The sequence below is a fragment of the Neodiprion fabricii genome, chromosome 3 (genome assembly GCF_021155785.1).
Source record: "Neodiprion fabricii isolate iyNeoFabr1 chromosome 3, iyNeoFabr1.1, whole genome shotgun sequence".
NCBI classification, from domain to species: Eukaryota; Metazoa; Arthropoda; class Insecta; order Hymenoptera; family Diprionidae; genus Neodiprion; species Neodiprion fabricii.
The window spans coordinates 21,217,918-21,231,370 of NC_060241.1; the positions used below are offsets into that span (position 1 = coordinate 21,217,918).

Genomic DNA, 13,453 nt, shown 5'->3' on the forward strand with positions numbered 1-13,453 from the left:
AATTGAATCTCGTTAATACTCAAATGTTTACAAATGGTCGAGAGACTCGAATACGGAATCTGTTCGGAAAAAATGTCTGTGATCGTTTGACGCTGTGGATTACAAAAGTTAGTAACATCACGGTACGTCGCGACCTTCCTACCCTCGTCTGTTTCCCAACGAAGCCACCCAACGGAAAAGAGAGATTCACACACTCATGCATAAACCCCGCGACGGATCCCAAAACGTCCACCTACCTACCCGGTTACCTATATTCGACCTAAACGATTCTCCATTCTCTCCAACACACATCATTCTTCATCATTTGCGCCGTGGTCACTGACTTACATTTTCGTTGCTCACCTGTTGGGAGCAAAATGTTTTTGTATCGTAGTCTGCCTTCTCAGAATACAGTATAGCGGTAGTATCCCGCCAACTCTAATATTGCATTTGTTATTTTAGTGAATGTTGGCAGACTATCGGTACATTAACCTTTTGTAAAAGTGCTTAAAAACATCCTGTATGCCAATTAGCATTTTTCTAAGCGAGCTAAGCCTGCAGCTGATCAATACTTGTTGGTTGTTAAAAGATTGAAAATGATATATAAGATGCAAGTTGATTACGTTACGTTATACCAGACTTTGGAATTTCATAAATTTAACAATAACGTAATTAATTGAATATGTTCAAACCTCAGGTGAACCCACCACTTAAACGGCATCATCGGTAAATTCAAACGTAGATTATTACATCAGTTACGAAACACAATTCGATCTCGCGAGTGCCGAGTAAGCGATGATTACCTGTCGCGATGCTCATTCCACTTTTAGCAACGTGTAAAATCTCGAACTGGAAGTAAGCTACGCTAAATTGCATTGCGAAAAAAAATATTCAACCGAAAGTTAAGCACGTTGCGATCGTGAATGAGCCTAACCATGCAGCTAAGAAATCGAAGATTTGTGTAACAATTGTTACCGCCACGCCACGTGACAGAGGAATCCCAGGGAAATACCCATAACCTAACACATGCAAACTCACCAGCGTTGCCGAGAAATGGAGAAGTTACTCGGAAGTCTCTGCTCAAATCTGTGAAAAACAAAGCAAGACACTTGAATTAATTTGGTAAATTGGCTTTTCAGTTTTCAAATCAATTATTACTGTTGTCGAGATTTATATCCATGCATTGCATGTTAGGCAAGAACAAAATTTGAGTATTAAGTGTGCCACCTTGAATTATCAATCAATAATTAAAATAAGTATTGTTACCTCTTATCTGGGTTGCTCCGCAATTTAACGTAGTAGTTCTTGTAGCATCTCAGGTTCATTGGTGAAGCGACGCACTTTTCACATAATTCACATCTTCGCTAATCTCTTATATTCCAAAAATCCGCACCGCAATAACACTAGCACTCGATTCTACATTCACTTTTTGTGCTGTAGCTATCTATTTGAACCGACTGAATAAACTGGCTGACAATGCAACTGTGCATTCGCCGAAAATCAGCTAAAAAAAATAATAAAATTGACACTGGATGTACAGAGGCAAAAATACACTTTACTGAAATCTGAAGGTACACAAAACAATGAAACCGCGAAACACGAAATTCACCTTCAACGTCCGCAGAATGTTTTTACGTCAGTAACTCGGTTTTTCTTCAGGCTACACGCGGCTCGTCTGTATTATTAACAGATGAGTATGGTGGAAATACGCTTATCGAACAACGTGACACAATCCGAAGAACGTGGTCTGAGCGTGGAACCGATGCCGAAAACCAATAATTTCACTCTGATTTCTCGGAAACGACTGATGTCGCACGGCGCTCGTGCCCTCTCTACCCTCTTCCCGTGGAGTGGGGGTAGCTGCACGCACCGGCCTGCCTGCCCCCCCCCCCCCCCCCCCTCCTCCCGCCCCTCGTATTATGGGTGCAGCGACAGAGATAGCTGGAGAATTATTATCTTCTGTCCTTTAGAGAAGCGATTCAAATCCGTTCACAAGACGCTTACGCCGTTGCTTACGCTCTATTTCATACATCATAGAGATCAGTGTATACGCCTCTATGGTCTCAATATATTACGCATTACACGTACTCGTATGTAGAATACCAAGAGGCGTAGATTACAGAAACCAATTGCAAATCTGTTCAGCATTATAGTTTGAAAGTACAGTAGAACGTCTGATCTGCAATTTGTTGTATCAGTTACGTATTACGCGTAATTCAATCAAATACGCCCCTATGCATGGCGATTCTATAGGAATGGCGTAACTTCTGTTAAATTACTAGAGAATATAATTAGAATAGGCAAGTTATGTTCTATATGCTGATAACCTTATGAAGTATTGAAGACGATTTATCTTCACCTTGATGACTTGTTGATTAATGTTATTCTTGGATATGAAGGTCACAACTCAAAACACTTTTTTATAGTGTTAACGTTTCAGCTTATGAAGTATTATATAATTATAGGTTATAATAGTCATAGTTATTTACAGCACTTAAATAATAATATTGTAGTTCTGGGTAGCGTGAGGATGCCATAATATGGCTTTAGACTCGGATTAATGATTCTCGTTGTTATCTCACATCTAAGGATATTTTCAATAGTTAGGCGGTTCTTTGAATGATCTGCTTACAAAATTCTTACACTTAAAGTTGGGTTTGTTGGGAGCATGAAGGAAAGCGACCGACTAGCATTTCGACAGGGACTTTAGTAACATAAAATTATATTCGAGTGGTTACACCTCGGTGAAACACATTCAATGGTTGAGGGTCGTGGGCACTAGACTCTATACAGATTTGATTTCGTTTGTGATTTTGGTTTCTGGGACTTACGTGCAGGTGTTCACGTATATTTTCACTTTATAAAGATTCAGTACAGCTAACAATAAGAACAAAACTGAAGAGGACTTGGGGGACTCTGTTCACTGCTGATCGTTGTATTTATATGTCGTAAATATGGCACTGTCTTGTGCAAGTACGTATTTGTTTATTTCTCGACGATTATAAATTATTTCCGTCCAATAGACAATCTGTAGCAATGGCCCGGCTTCAGCCTTATTTCTTGAATTTATTTCACCCTCCATTCTTTCAAATTAAACGTAACTGTTTTATACCGGCTCGTGAACCCTAACCTGAAAGTTCGCGCGTTTCTTCAACATGATACCGAACTCAAAACCATTAATTTATTTCCAGTTTCCAACGAGGTCCCAGAGCACCCGGTAATCTCTCCGGTTTCCGGTTCTATTTTCGAAAAACGGCTTATCGAAAAGTATGTTGCAGAAAATGGAGTGGATCCTATAAATGGAAAAGATCTTGCAGTTGAGCAGCTGATTGATGTAAAGGGTAAGATCATGGCTGCAAAGAAAATGCAGAGTAATAATCATGTCCACATCATTTTGAAAAATGTTTATTCTGCAAGGTGTATTAATTCTAAATTTTCTGTTCAGCTACGCCTCTTGTAAAGCCAAAACCACCGAGCGCAACATCTATTCCTGCAATTCTAAAGATTCTACAAGATGAGTGGGATGCAGTAATGTTACATTCGTTTACTCAGAGACAACAGCTTCAGACAGCCAGACAGGAGTTGTCTCATGCTTTATACCAGCACGATGCAGCCTGCCGAGTTATTGCTAGATTGACCAAGGAAGTTACCGCAGCCAGAGAAGCACTGGCCACTCTTAAGCCACAAGCAGGCATTACTCAAGCAACTGTTATTCCACAACCGGTAAAACGTTTTGCTGTTGTCTGTTGCTTTCATCCTTATTTCTATTTGTCGTTAACAAAGTTCTGGCATATTTTCATCCTACATAGCTCAGATTTCATTATGATTTATAAAGTTCATGATAAAAGTTGTAAAAAAATTTGTACAAATTGGTTTGCAATTAACCCAATGAGATTCTGCCTACAGAAATTCTCAGCATCGATAACATATCTGTGTATCTGTTTCTGCCTAGTTTTACTTGATATCTGTATCGAGAGGGTTTACCCAGGGTAAGGCTGAAGTTGGTAACATTCGCGTAATGCCAGACAGTTGTTATTGTTATATGGTAAAATAGCGAGTTTACAAAAAATTGCATCATTACAATAACCTTATGAACTTCGACCTTATCCATCAGTTTACATATAAGTTTCATTACTCATCATGCTTACTGTGTCGCATACAGTCTGTTGCAGTGGAAGCTGGTGGTGCGGCAGCTCAACCAACTGAACAAGCTGGCATCACTGAGGATGTTATTCAAAAATTACAAGAACGAGCTACTGTTTTAACTCAAGAACGAAAAAGACGTGGACGTTCTATACCGGAAGATCTCTTACCACAAGAAAGCATTAGGGCATTCCAGACACTTGCTTCACACCCGGTTAGAAGTCCCATTAATTTTAATTTTGAGCAGAAATGTAATTTGTGACAAAATATAATTACGGAAAATGTTTTCACTGACAGGGATTGCATTCCGCAAGTGTACCAGGAATTCTGGCACTTGATATACATGGGGCAGATACCAGCAAAATTCTAACTGGAGGCGCAGACAAAAATGCAACAGTTTTTAATAAGGACACTGAACAAGTAGTTGCTATTCTTAAAGGACACACCAAAAAGGTAAGTAACACCAGAAATAAGCCGTGTTTTTCACAACTAATCTCGCACTGTAATATGAATTATTATGTAAGGTCGAAAATTTGTCTACTACTATTCACGATCACAATTTCGTACCCTTTGTATGGGAAGAAACTCGACATCTTTAAGTGACTTTTACTCTATAGATCAAATGGAAGTTAGTTTGAGTTTTGATTTTTTTGTTTTTGAGACAATTGCAAAGGAAGTACGTTCGCTCAAAATTACCAATTTAGCTGAAGTTTGGCACGAATGTAATACTTTGAGAAGAAAAACAAATGGCGATTGGAAAGCATGCACTTCTTGGCCATTTAGGAGAAGTTTGGTATTGAATTTGAACCTGTTTTTCTATCTGCGAATTAAATTAGTTAATGTATCAAAGCTATTAGTCAATAATGTAAATTTAGTTACTTATATTTCTGAAACCATGAAGCTAGTTAATATTTTATGAGAAAGCATTTCAAACTTACCAACACTTCAATACAATACACCAAAGGCCCCTCAAGTATTAATTCTTACAAAGGTGACACTCTTAGTCTTCCGTCACTTATTTATGACCAAAAGCGTGTATCCCAACAAAATTACCCATGTCAAAAATAATCTGCAACAAATACAACCCAGGCCAAAAATAATCAACCCGATGAAGAATAACCCAAAAATAAAATAACCTGTGACAAAAATAACCCAAGACAAATATAATCTAGGGCAAAAATAAGCCGATCAAGAAAAATATGTATTGTTTGTTATCTGTTTGAATATTTTGTTGAAAATAGACTAACGACAAACATTAAATTGAATCGAATTAAATTAAATTCAATTAAATTCCAGATGTTATATTAACAATTTGTTTATGAGTTTCTATTCATGATTGTTGAATGTCATGTTCCTGCAGCGTGTAATTTTTTAGTGAGAGAAGAGAGTTTTCTTAACTAGAAACAATAAAAATGATGCTCATCATTTTAATAATCTCTGCATTAGGAATTCTGCTAATATGTCTAATTTTCTATCACCTTTTGCAACGTACAATTATTAAGTAACCGATTTCACACTATTCTTTCATTACAAAAATCGTCTTAATTGTATATTTATATTTGTGAAGTTAAATTATAGATCTTACCAGTTACATTTTTTTGTTGAAAACCTACATGTTTCCATGATTTACATTTCTTACGATTGTTAATATTGTTTATTAGGTAAAATCAGTGTCTGAAACGTAACATCAGCAGTTTTTGTCCTATATCTTCGGTTTAACATATGTAGTAAAAATCAATATTAATTGAAACTTGAAATGTATCAATTTAGAAAGTATAACATTTCAATAGCACTCAGCAGTTATGGTATTAAGCTTTTGATTTCAAGTATTTTGAAAAATTTTAAGGTCACACGAGTTATTTATCATCCGGAAGAAGATGTGGTTATGACAGCATCACCTGATACGACAATTCGTGTTTGGAATGTGGGAACAAGCCAAACGACACTTTTATTGAGGGCTCATGATGCACCTGTAACTGGCCTCTCACTTCACCCTACAGGAGATTATTTGTTGAGCTCATCTCTGGACCAGCACTGGGCTTTTTCGGACATACGTACTGGCAGACTACTGACAAAGGTCAATAAATGAAAATTCATTCGCTAGTTTCTTAGTTAACAATTTATGATTAATCCATTTTATGGAAAAATGACTTCTACCATCACTTCGTTATGGTCCCTTCTCCATCATAGGTAGCTGGGCAATCTGGACAGCCTTTGACAACAGCCCAATTCCATCCAGATGGGCTTATCTTTGGTACAGGAACAGCTGATTCTCAAGTCAAGATTTGGGATTTGAAAGAGCAGTCAAACGTGGCTAATTTCCCCGGTCATTCAGGTCCAATTACCGCTATTAGCTTCTCAGAAAACGGATATTACTTAGCAACAGCCGCAGAAGACTCTTGTGTCAAACTATGGGATTTGCGAAAGCTTAAAAATTTCAAGACACTTCAATTAGATGACTCTTATGAAGTGAAAGATATTTGTTTTGATCAAAGTGGTACATACCTTGCTGTGGCTGGATCCGACATCAGGTAAGCTTGACTGCACACATCAAAAATGTATTTTTGAAAAACTTATTTGAGTATGTATGAATATTTACGATTTTGTTTCATTCTTCTAGAATTTATTTGTGTAAGCAATGGCAAGAATTAAAGGTACTCAACGATCATACGGCAACAGCTACAGGCGTTCGATTTGGGAAGCATGCACAGTATATCGCTTCTACCAGTATGGATCGAACATTAAAGCTCTATGGATTACCTTAAGCCTCAACAAGTACCTATTTAATAATGTGAAAATAAATTATATAATTTCAATTCAAAAAGGCAAAGTTGGTAACTATTTCTTTAGATGATATTAATTTTTACTGATATGATAAGTGTTCTTATATTTTTTGACCTATTCAATTGTCCATATTTCACCACGTATATTGTTGGTATTTACTGTCCGTATTACTGATGAAACAAGGGAAGGCAATGCGTAGTTATGAGCCTGATCACTTGAAGCAGGTTCAAAATTATATGTAAGTTGCCTTTTGTATAACATATTTGTCTCTAGCCATCTTTATGTCAAATTACACTTAAAGTACTGCAAGGTGATAAGTTTTGTCTTCCCCATCCATCTAAGATTGAAGTTCATAATTTTTTCATATTTTACTGAATTATTTATATCCATCCATTTGAACGAGTAAACACACTGTAACTCCAAACCCCGTTAAAATATCAACGATAGATGCTAATGTTTTGATTAAGGAGTCAAACTTTCATTCATGATTATTCATTTTCATTCATATGTTTTAAATGGCTGGGCCTTTTCAAAATGATTCATCAAAAAGTGTTTATTGTTTAAAAATCGCGTGAATTTAAACTAACAATCTTCATTTAGCTCCAACAGCCAGAATTATTTGGACAAAGTTCTGCAGTTGAAATCAAAACTCACGTTCGAAATAAAGAGGTACTCCAACTTTAATTTTAATTGAATTTTGATGCCTGGGTTGTGAATTTTTCTCAATTAGTATTTTTACAAAAGTTTAGCACTGGAAGTTGAGATTCATATCAAAATATCCATCAAACCTTGGGCCAGAAAATTACTACGAAATTTGAATAAAACTCTTGTACAATTATTTTGATACATCAACGATATAAATGTCTCGAATGAAAAAGGTCTTAAAGTATAAAGAAAAGCTTTCAAATCTTTTACATTTAATAGTATGTAATTGGTATTCTGAATCTGCATTTTCATGATGTGATCGATGTGGTCACTGACTTTTGTTCCATACTTATTATGATTTTGCCGACTCGCAACATTTTATAACATCAATAATTAATTTATAATTCATCTGTTCATGCAAATTCATCGAGAGGATATCGAAATAAAATTTATGTTGACTCCTGAAATTCTGATCAAAGGAAATATGCATCACCAATTGTGGATCATGTAGCCTATGTTTCAAATAGTTGTAATAAATATTTTATACAGCAACTCAATAACACTGTTTTCCGTGCATAATGATTCCTACTGTTTATAGACAGATTTGGGGAGCGTCACAACAAAAATTTCTTCAAACTAAAATGACAACTCACCCTAATGTACACTGTTACCATTGATTTAATGTCTAATTAAGAATAAAAATTATTGATTGGTTGGTCACGAAATCTGTATTTCAAAAGTGTCAGAAAACATTCTTGATGGAAGACGGGGATACACCGGGATATGTGAACAGGATATTCAATGGCCCAGGAAATATTTTTGAATTCCCGACTTCTAAGGCGATTTTTTTATCCCTGAGGAATCCCAATCGGCCTTCGTCAAGTCAAATTAAAATGCCCAGGCTTACGGGTACTTGTAAAGGTTTTCAATATTACAGGTTAAATACACTGGTCGCATCACACTTGTTGTTATAAGTCAATAATCTTGGCTAGTAATATTTTCATCTATGGGAATTTATTTGTGATTCTTCACTCTGCATAACCTAGCCCTGAGCCTATATCGTATAGACAATATTATCAAAATTTGTACAAGTTATTCACTATTTATACTAAAACAAACTATACGCAGCAGGAATCTGAACAAAAATATTCAAAATTAGCAAATAACTAAGCATAATTTTCAGTTTAAAGTAGGAAGCGAGGAAAATCTACATTGAAAATTCGATAACAAAATTACGTATAATTTCAACAGTATATGTACATACAATCATAGACTTACGAAAAAATCTTAATCTAGCAACAAAAAATGATGTTTATCGTTGATGCTAACTGGAATGGAACTCTCTTTTAATGAGATTAGATATGCAATTTGTTTTCGTAATTCTTTTGTTTCATCCAACGAAGCGTCATATCACAACTTATATAGACGTACACGTGAGACGTAAATTATAGAAGCGGTAAATGGGCGCCGTAGTTAATTAATGATAAGATACATTAATCATAGCTGACGTGAGGTGGTGCTACAGCGAGGAAACGTGCGTCGAGCGAAAATTAAATGAAACACCGAATATATAATGAGTATTTTCTATATTTTAAGCAATGTCATCAACTTTATTTATCTTTACTTTTAACGCATGAATTGTTCGTTCAATTTGTTATACTGAAACATTGTTTTGCTGTACCTTGCATAAGGACTGTTGTCGACTGGAATGATCTAACTAATACGCGTCACTGTTACATAATATTTTTTTGTCACAAAAAATTTCATCGAAATATGAAAGATATGCATCTATTCATATTATCTTAGTTTAATTATAGATTAAAGGATTTTGAACGTGGTATCGGAACTTTTAAATAATTTTTCATGTTTCAACGTCTTCAGGTATTTTCCCGAGAATTAATGTCATACATGTCATTGATTAAAGTATACAATGCCTCACAGACGGTCTTTCTGCCTCGCGTATTTGCAATATTCGTCTTCAGCTTACCTGCGACTCATATAACAAACTTACGTTCAACCCGAAAAGACCGAGTTTGCATCCTCGTTACACAATATACTATTTCCATACATATCCAGTGCGAAGAATCAAAAGGGCATAACAACACTTTTTCAGCATTCCATGATTCTACAAAGATGTATGCAAGAAAAATGAAGAAAAGCGGACTTATCCATCAAATCGAAAATCCCATGTGTTAGGTCATTTTGGTTTTTAGCCCCCGATATGGTAAAAATTGCACTTGTTCGTACTACTTGATAGAATGTTCCAGCGCACTCTGAGACAGTGCATTTAATATTCCATAAGTTTTATCCAGTCAGCTAAATCTGTGATTGGATGAATATGTTGTCGGATTAACATGAAGTCTAGTGCTATGTTTACACTCCATGTCTAAACACACTTTTAAATATTCTACTTGGTGTTTTACCGGTTCCCTCAGCTTGACTAGCTCTGAGTGGATAATGAGCCTCGTTCAAACTCAATCGCAGACCTAATTTATACGTGGCATGAAAGAGCCCTTCCCGACTATCAAAATTTGCGGAACGTGTACAAGAAAACGTAAAGTAGATTTTCGTCGTAGTAGGCGTAAAACGGGATTTTACGCCCGCGAAGCGTCACATATTACGATAATACGGCAACGCATCGAAAAGTACGTTAACTTATGGTAGTGTATTACCCTTTTAAATCGCAAGTTCCGAAGGCTTCGGATTTTGGATTGGCTTAAGAAAAACAAAGATACACGAGGCTGGTTTGGAAAATTCCGTGTCACATTCTCCCTCACAAGAAGAGTATTAAACCCCCGGATCATAGATGCTGAGGAAACTTCCAAGTAGGAGTGGCAAAACCACTGTGGTAGGTGTGGAACACTTCACACCTCAAAATTTAGCAGGTGTGGAATTCCACACATCAGATATTTGCAGTTTCAAAAATATAAATTTTGTTCTAATGACTTGAATATGAACAATGGTGCAGGATCGCTTGAACGATGACCATAATCCAATGTGTCACTTTGATTTTTTAATTTTATTTTCATGGTGCTGCTTTTTAAGTCACTATGTCTTATCAAAAAAAAGTTTTGTTTTCCATTTATTTAACACGCAAAAAAATTTATTTCGAATCAATTCACAAAGTTTTGTATTTATTCAATATTTTTCGAGTCGTTCAACACCATCGAAATCTTAGACACTTAGTCAAGAAATCCATAGTTGAGAACAGTTTTATGAGCTTTTATTTTGTTCGTATTAAAAGAAGAAAAAATTTACTAAAATATTGAGTTGCAAACAATTTTTGAAATTCTGTATTTGAGAAAAAAATTAATAAAAATATTAAAATTTGATAAGTGATCTCATATATTTGAAAGGTTATTCTTTCAGTTTTCAGAAACATTCCACGCGTTTGAAAATTATTAAACAAGTATGGAATAGCGAATATAATCAATTTTAACCATAGTAAAGAACTGCCGAATGGATAAAACTACACATCAAACGCTCCATACTTTTGGGGTGTAAAAGTATTCCTAGCAGTTTCAGCTGAATCCGTGATCCGGAAGTCTGATACTCTCATTGTTAGTAACAATAGAATTACCGAAATAAATTTTCGTATCGAGTAATTGAAATTATTACGTTATGGAATGTACTTTGAAGTGAAAAGTGAAAAGCTAAAATGTGCAGAAGTATTATCACTTTGATGATAAAAATTTATGAAAATTCGTACGTTCTAGGAACGTATGATCTCGCACGGCAGTCTCACAATTGCCATACAACGTTCATAGATTCGATGTCTGGCAACACTACTTGTGCATTTCACAATCATATGTTGTACTATGTTAAAACTATATGTCATAATGTGGAAAAGATGCAGCTTACGATACATTGACTTTAAATTATTATAAATAAATTCAAATTACACAAAACATGTAAGGTTATACTTGTGATATTAGGTACTTTCGATTACTTCACATTCAAATCATCTACCGCATAACAAACCAATTTGCAGATATTATGTAATATAATTTATATAAGAGTGAAAACCTCGAATAGAATTCTCCGGCTGTTAGTGCAGCTAGATAGGCTAATTTACCCATTATGAATGCAACATAGTTGAAATCATGTAATGGAATTAAGTCGAACATTGTTTCAATTCATAACGCACTCCGTATTTTCTACATCAAAGCTTATGTTGTTCTTTTATCGCGACATACATTTTAATGTACGTTTAGTATACCAATAGCAGATATTTTATTAGATAACCTGAATTTGTTCGAAATATGCAATCCCCAATATGGGTGAAAATATTATTTAAAATTTTTATATATATCTGTGCACAAAAAAAATCAGATATTTTTGGTAATCGCATTTTTGGCTATGCTGAGAATTACTTACTTCAGACTGTTACAGTTACATCTACATTTAGAAAGCTGATTGCTTGACTTCTTCACACTAGAATAACACTGATCAACAGTGGTTTTGTTATTCTCGATATTTGAGTTGTCTTAGTAAGATTCGATATCAACGACCTAGGAGTAAGCGCAATTTTTCGAAACTGGCTCTAGTTATTTATTTTATCGATATTTTCATATTGGACTGAAAAAAATCAATATTTAGGTGAAAAATTCGATTTTGTTTCATTATTTAAAGTTTACCAATAAAAAAAAAAAAAAAAAAATGCTTCAAAGATTAACGAAAAAAAATTTTTTTTTGTAGTCCTGATTTTTTCCGTAAATTTTGATATTTGAGAACGCAAAATTTACGAATAAAATCACAATTATACCAGAAACTATCTCCCTCCTTACAATACTGCAACAACATAAAAACTAGCGTCAGTCTATTATAATCATGATTTTATTCGTTGATTCTACTTTCCGATACACCAAAATTCATCGGAAAAATCAGGGCAACACTGAAAAACCTTTTTTGTAAACCTGTGTAATTCATTACACAAGATATTAAATACCCAAAGTTCAGTTGTTCGTTTGCAACTTGCTATAATACTCCGATTATACTCTACTAGAAATTATGTATATTGTGAAACTAATTTGAAAACTATGTCTTCGCTGGTATAGAAATTACAATAAAAAGAATGAAATTATATTAATATCATTATCAATAAATTATGTTGTGCCAATATACGCTACCCAATCACTATGTTTCCTCCTATTGCTTTTATCTCCGTTAAGAATAATGTTACTCGACACATTGAAGAAGGCTGTTCAAATAAAGAATCGGTACCATTTTCTTCATTCTCAAACCTTAGTATCCCTTATTCTTATTCTACCATCCCAAATTATAAGTCATATCAAAAATTTATCCGTGGTATTTTAATCGTCTTATTATTCTGTGTCTCAACTACGTGAAACGACTCGCTTTTATTCTTCCGATTTTCTGTTTTTTTCACAAGATTTGGCGCAGCATAATTTCCATTTCCTCTCGCCTAATTTTCGTGTGGTCAAAACCATCGTTGAAAATGCATTTTGCCCGAGTATTTCAAACTTTCTGATACTCACTTCAACTACTGCCGATATTTATTTTTTATTAATACAAAATCGAAAAGTAAAGCGCATCTCTTAAACTTTGTTTTCCGCAGTCCAGATCTTGAGACGAGCAGTTTAGAGTAATCGCAACAGATTTACAAGATAAGTCGAGAAAAGGGCACTACATTTTTTTCCAACATGCCAATGTCTGTGAAAAGCTATATTATATTCAATTTTGATCTTATACTTCCGATTTCGGGGGAATATAAGTGGAATTTTGCTGTATCAAACTGTTCAATTCATGTAGAGGTTCTTTTCCTGAGTCCTCGTCCATCGTGTGCAATGGCTCGGTGCAATATTCCTGTCCGCAAATCCTGCATGCTTCAAAGTCCGGTTTTATCGACTTTCTTAATCTCTGTAATGAAATAATTGATGCG

The 13,453-nt window shown here is 35.0% G+C and overlaps 2 protein-coding genes across 4 annotated transcripts in view; one reads left to right on the plus strand and one right to left on the minus strand.

Moving 5' to 3' along the window:
- The first annotated feature begins 2,746 nt into the window (after positions 1 to 2,746).
- Positions 2,747 to 8,108, plus strand: LOC124178745 (pre-mRNA-processing factor 19). The gene is made up of 8 exons (XM_046562337.1): positions 2,747 to 2,952; positions 3,171 to 3,320; positions 3,425 to 3,702; positions 4,142 to 4,336; positions 4,420 to 4,575; positions 5,969 to 6,199; positions 6,313 to 6,653; positions 6,743 to 8,108. The coding sequence occupies exons 1-8, from the start codon at positions 2,934 to 2,936 to the stop codon at positions 6,885 to 6,887; spliced, it is 1,515 nt and encodes a 504-aa protein (XP_046418293.1). The 5' UTR covers positions 2,747 to 2,933; the 3' UTR covers positions 6,888 to 8,108.
- A 662-nt stretch (positions 8,109 to 8,770) lies between these two features.
- Positions 8,771 to 13,453, minus strand: part of LOC124178737 (sodium- and chloride-dependent GABA transporter ine-like) — a 33,346-nt gene continuing 28,663 nt past the window's right edge. For all 3 annotated transcript variants that reach the window (XM_046562321.1, XM_046562320.1, XM_046562323.1), the window contains one exon: positions 8,771 to 13,431. In XM_046562321.1, coding sequence (XP_046418277.1) covers positions 13,258 to 13,431 — 174 coding nt within the window. In that variant the 3' untranslated portion in view covers positions 8,771 to 13,257. The remainder of the gene's footprint in view (positions 13,432 to 13,453) is intronic.

Bases quoted from the DNA above. Each gene is read 5' to 3' on its own strand.
- LOC124178745 (XM_046562337.1), top strand. The intron at 3,703-4,141 runs GTAAAACGTTTT...TGTCGCATACAG, and splicing joins CAACTGTTATTCCACAACCG to TCTGTTGCAGTGGAAGCTGG. The intron at 6,654-6,742 runs GTAAGCTTGACT...TCATTCTTCTAG, and splicing joins GTGGCTGGATCCGACATCAG to AATTTATTTGTGTAAGCAAT.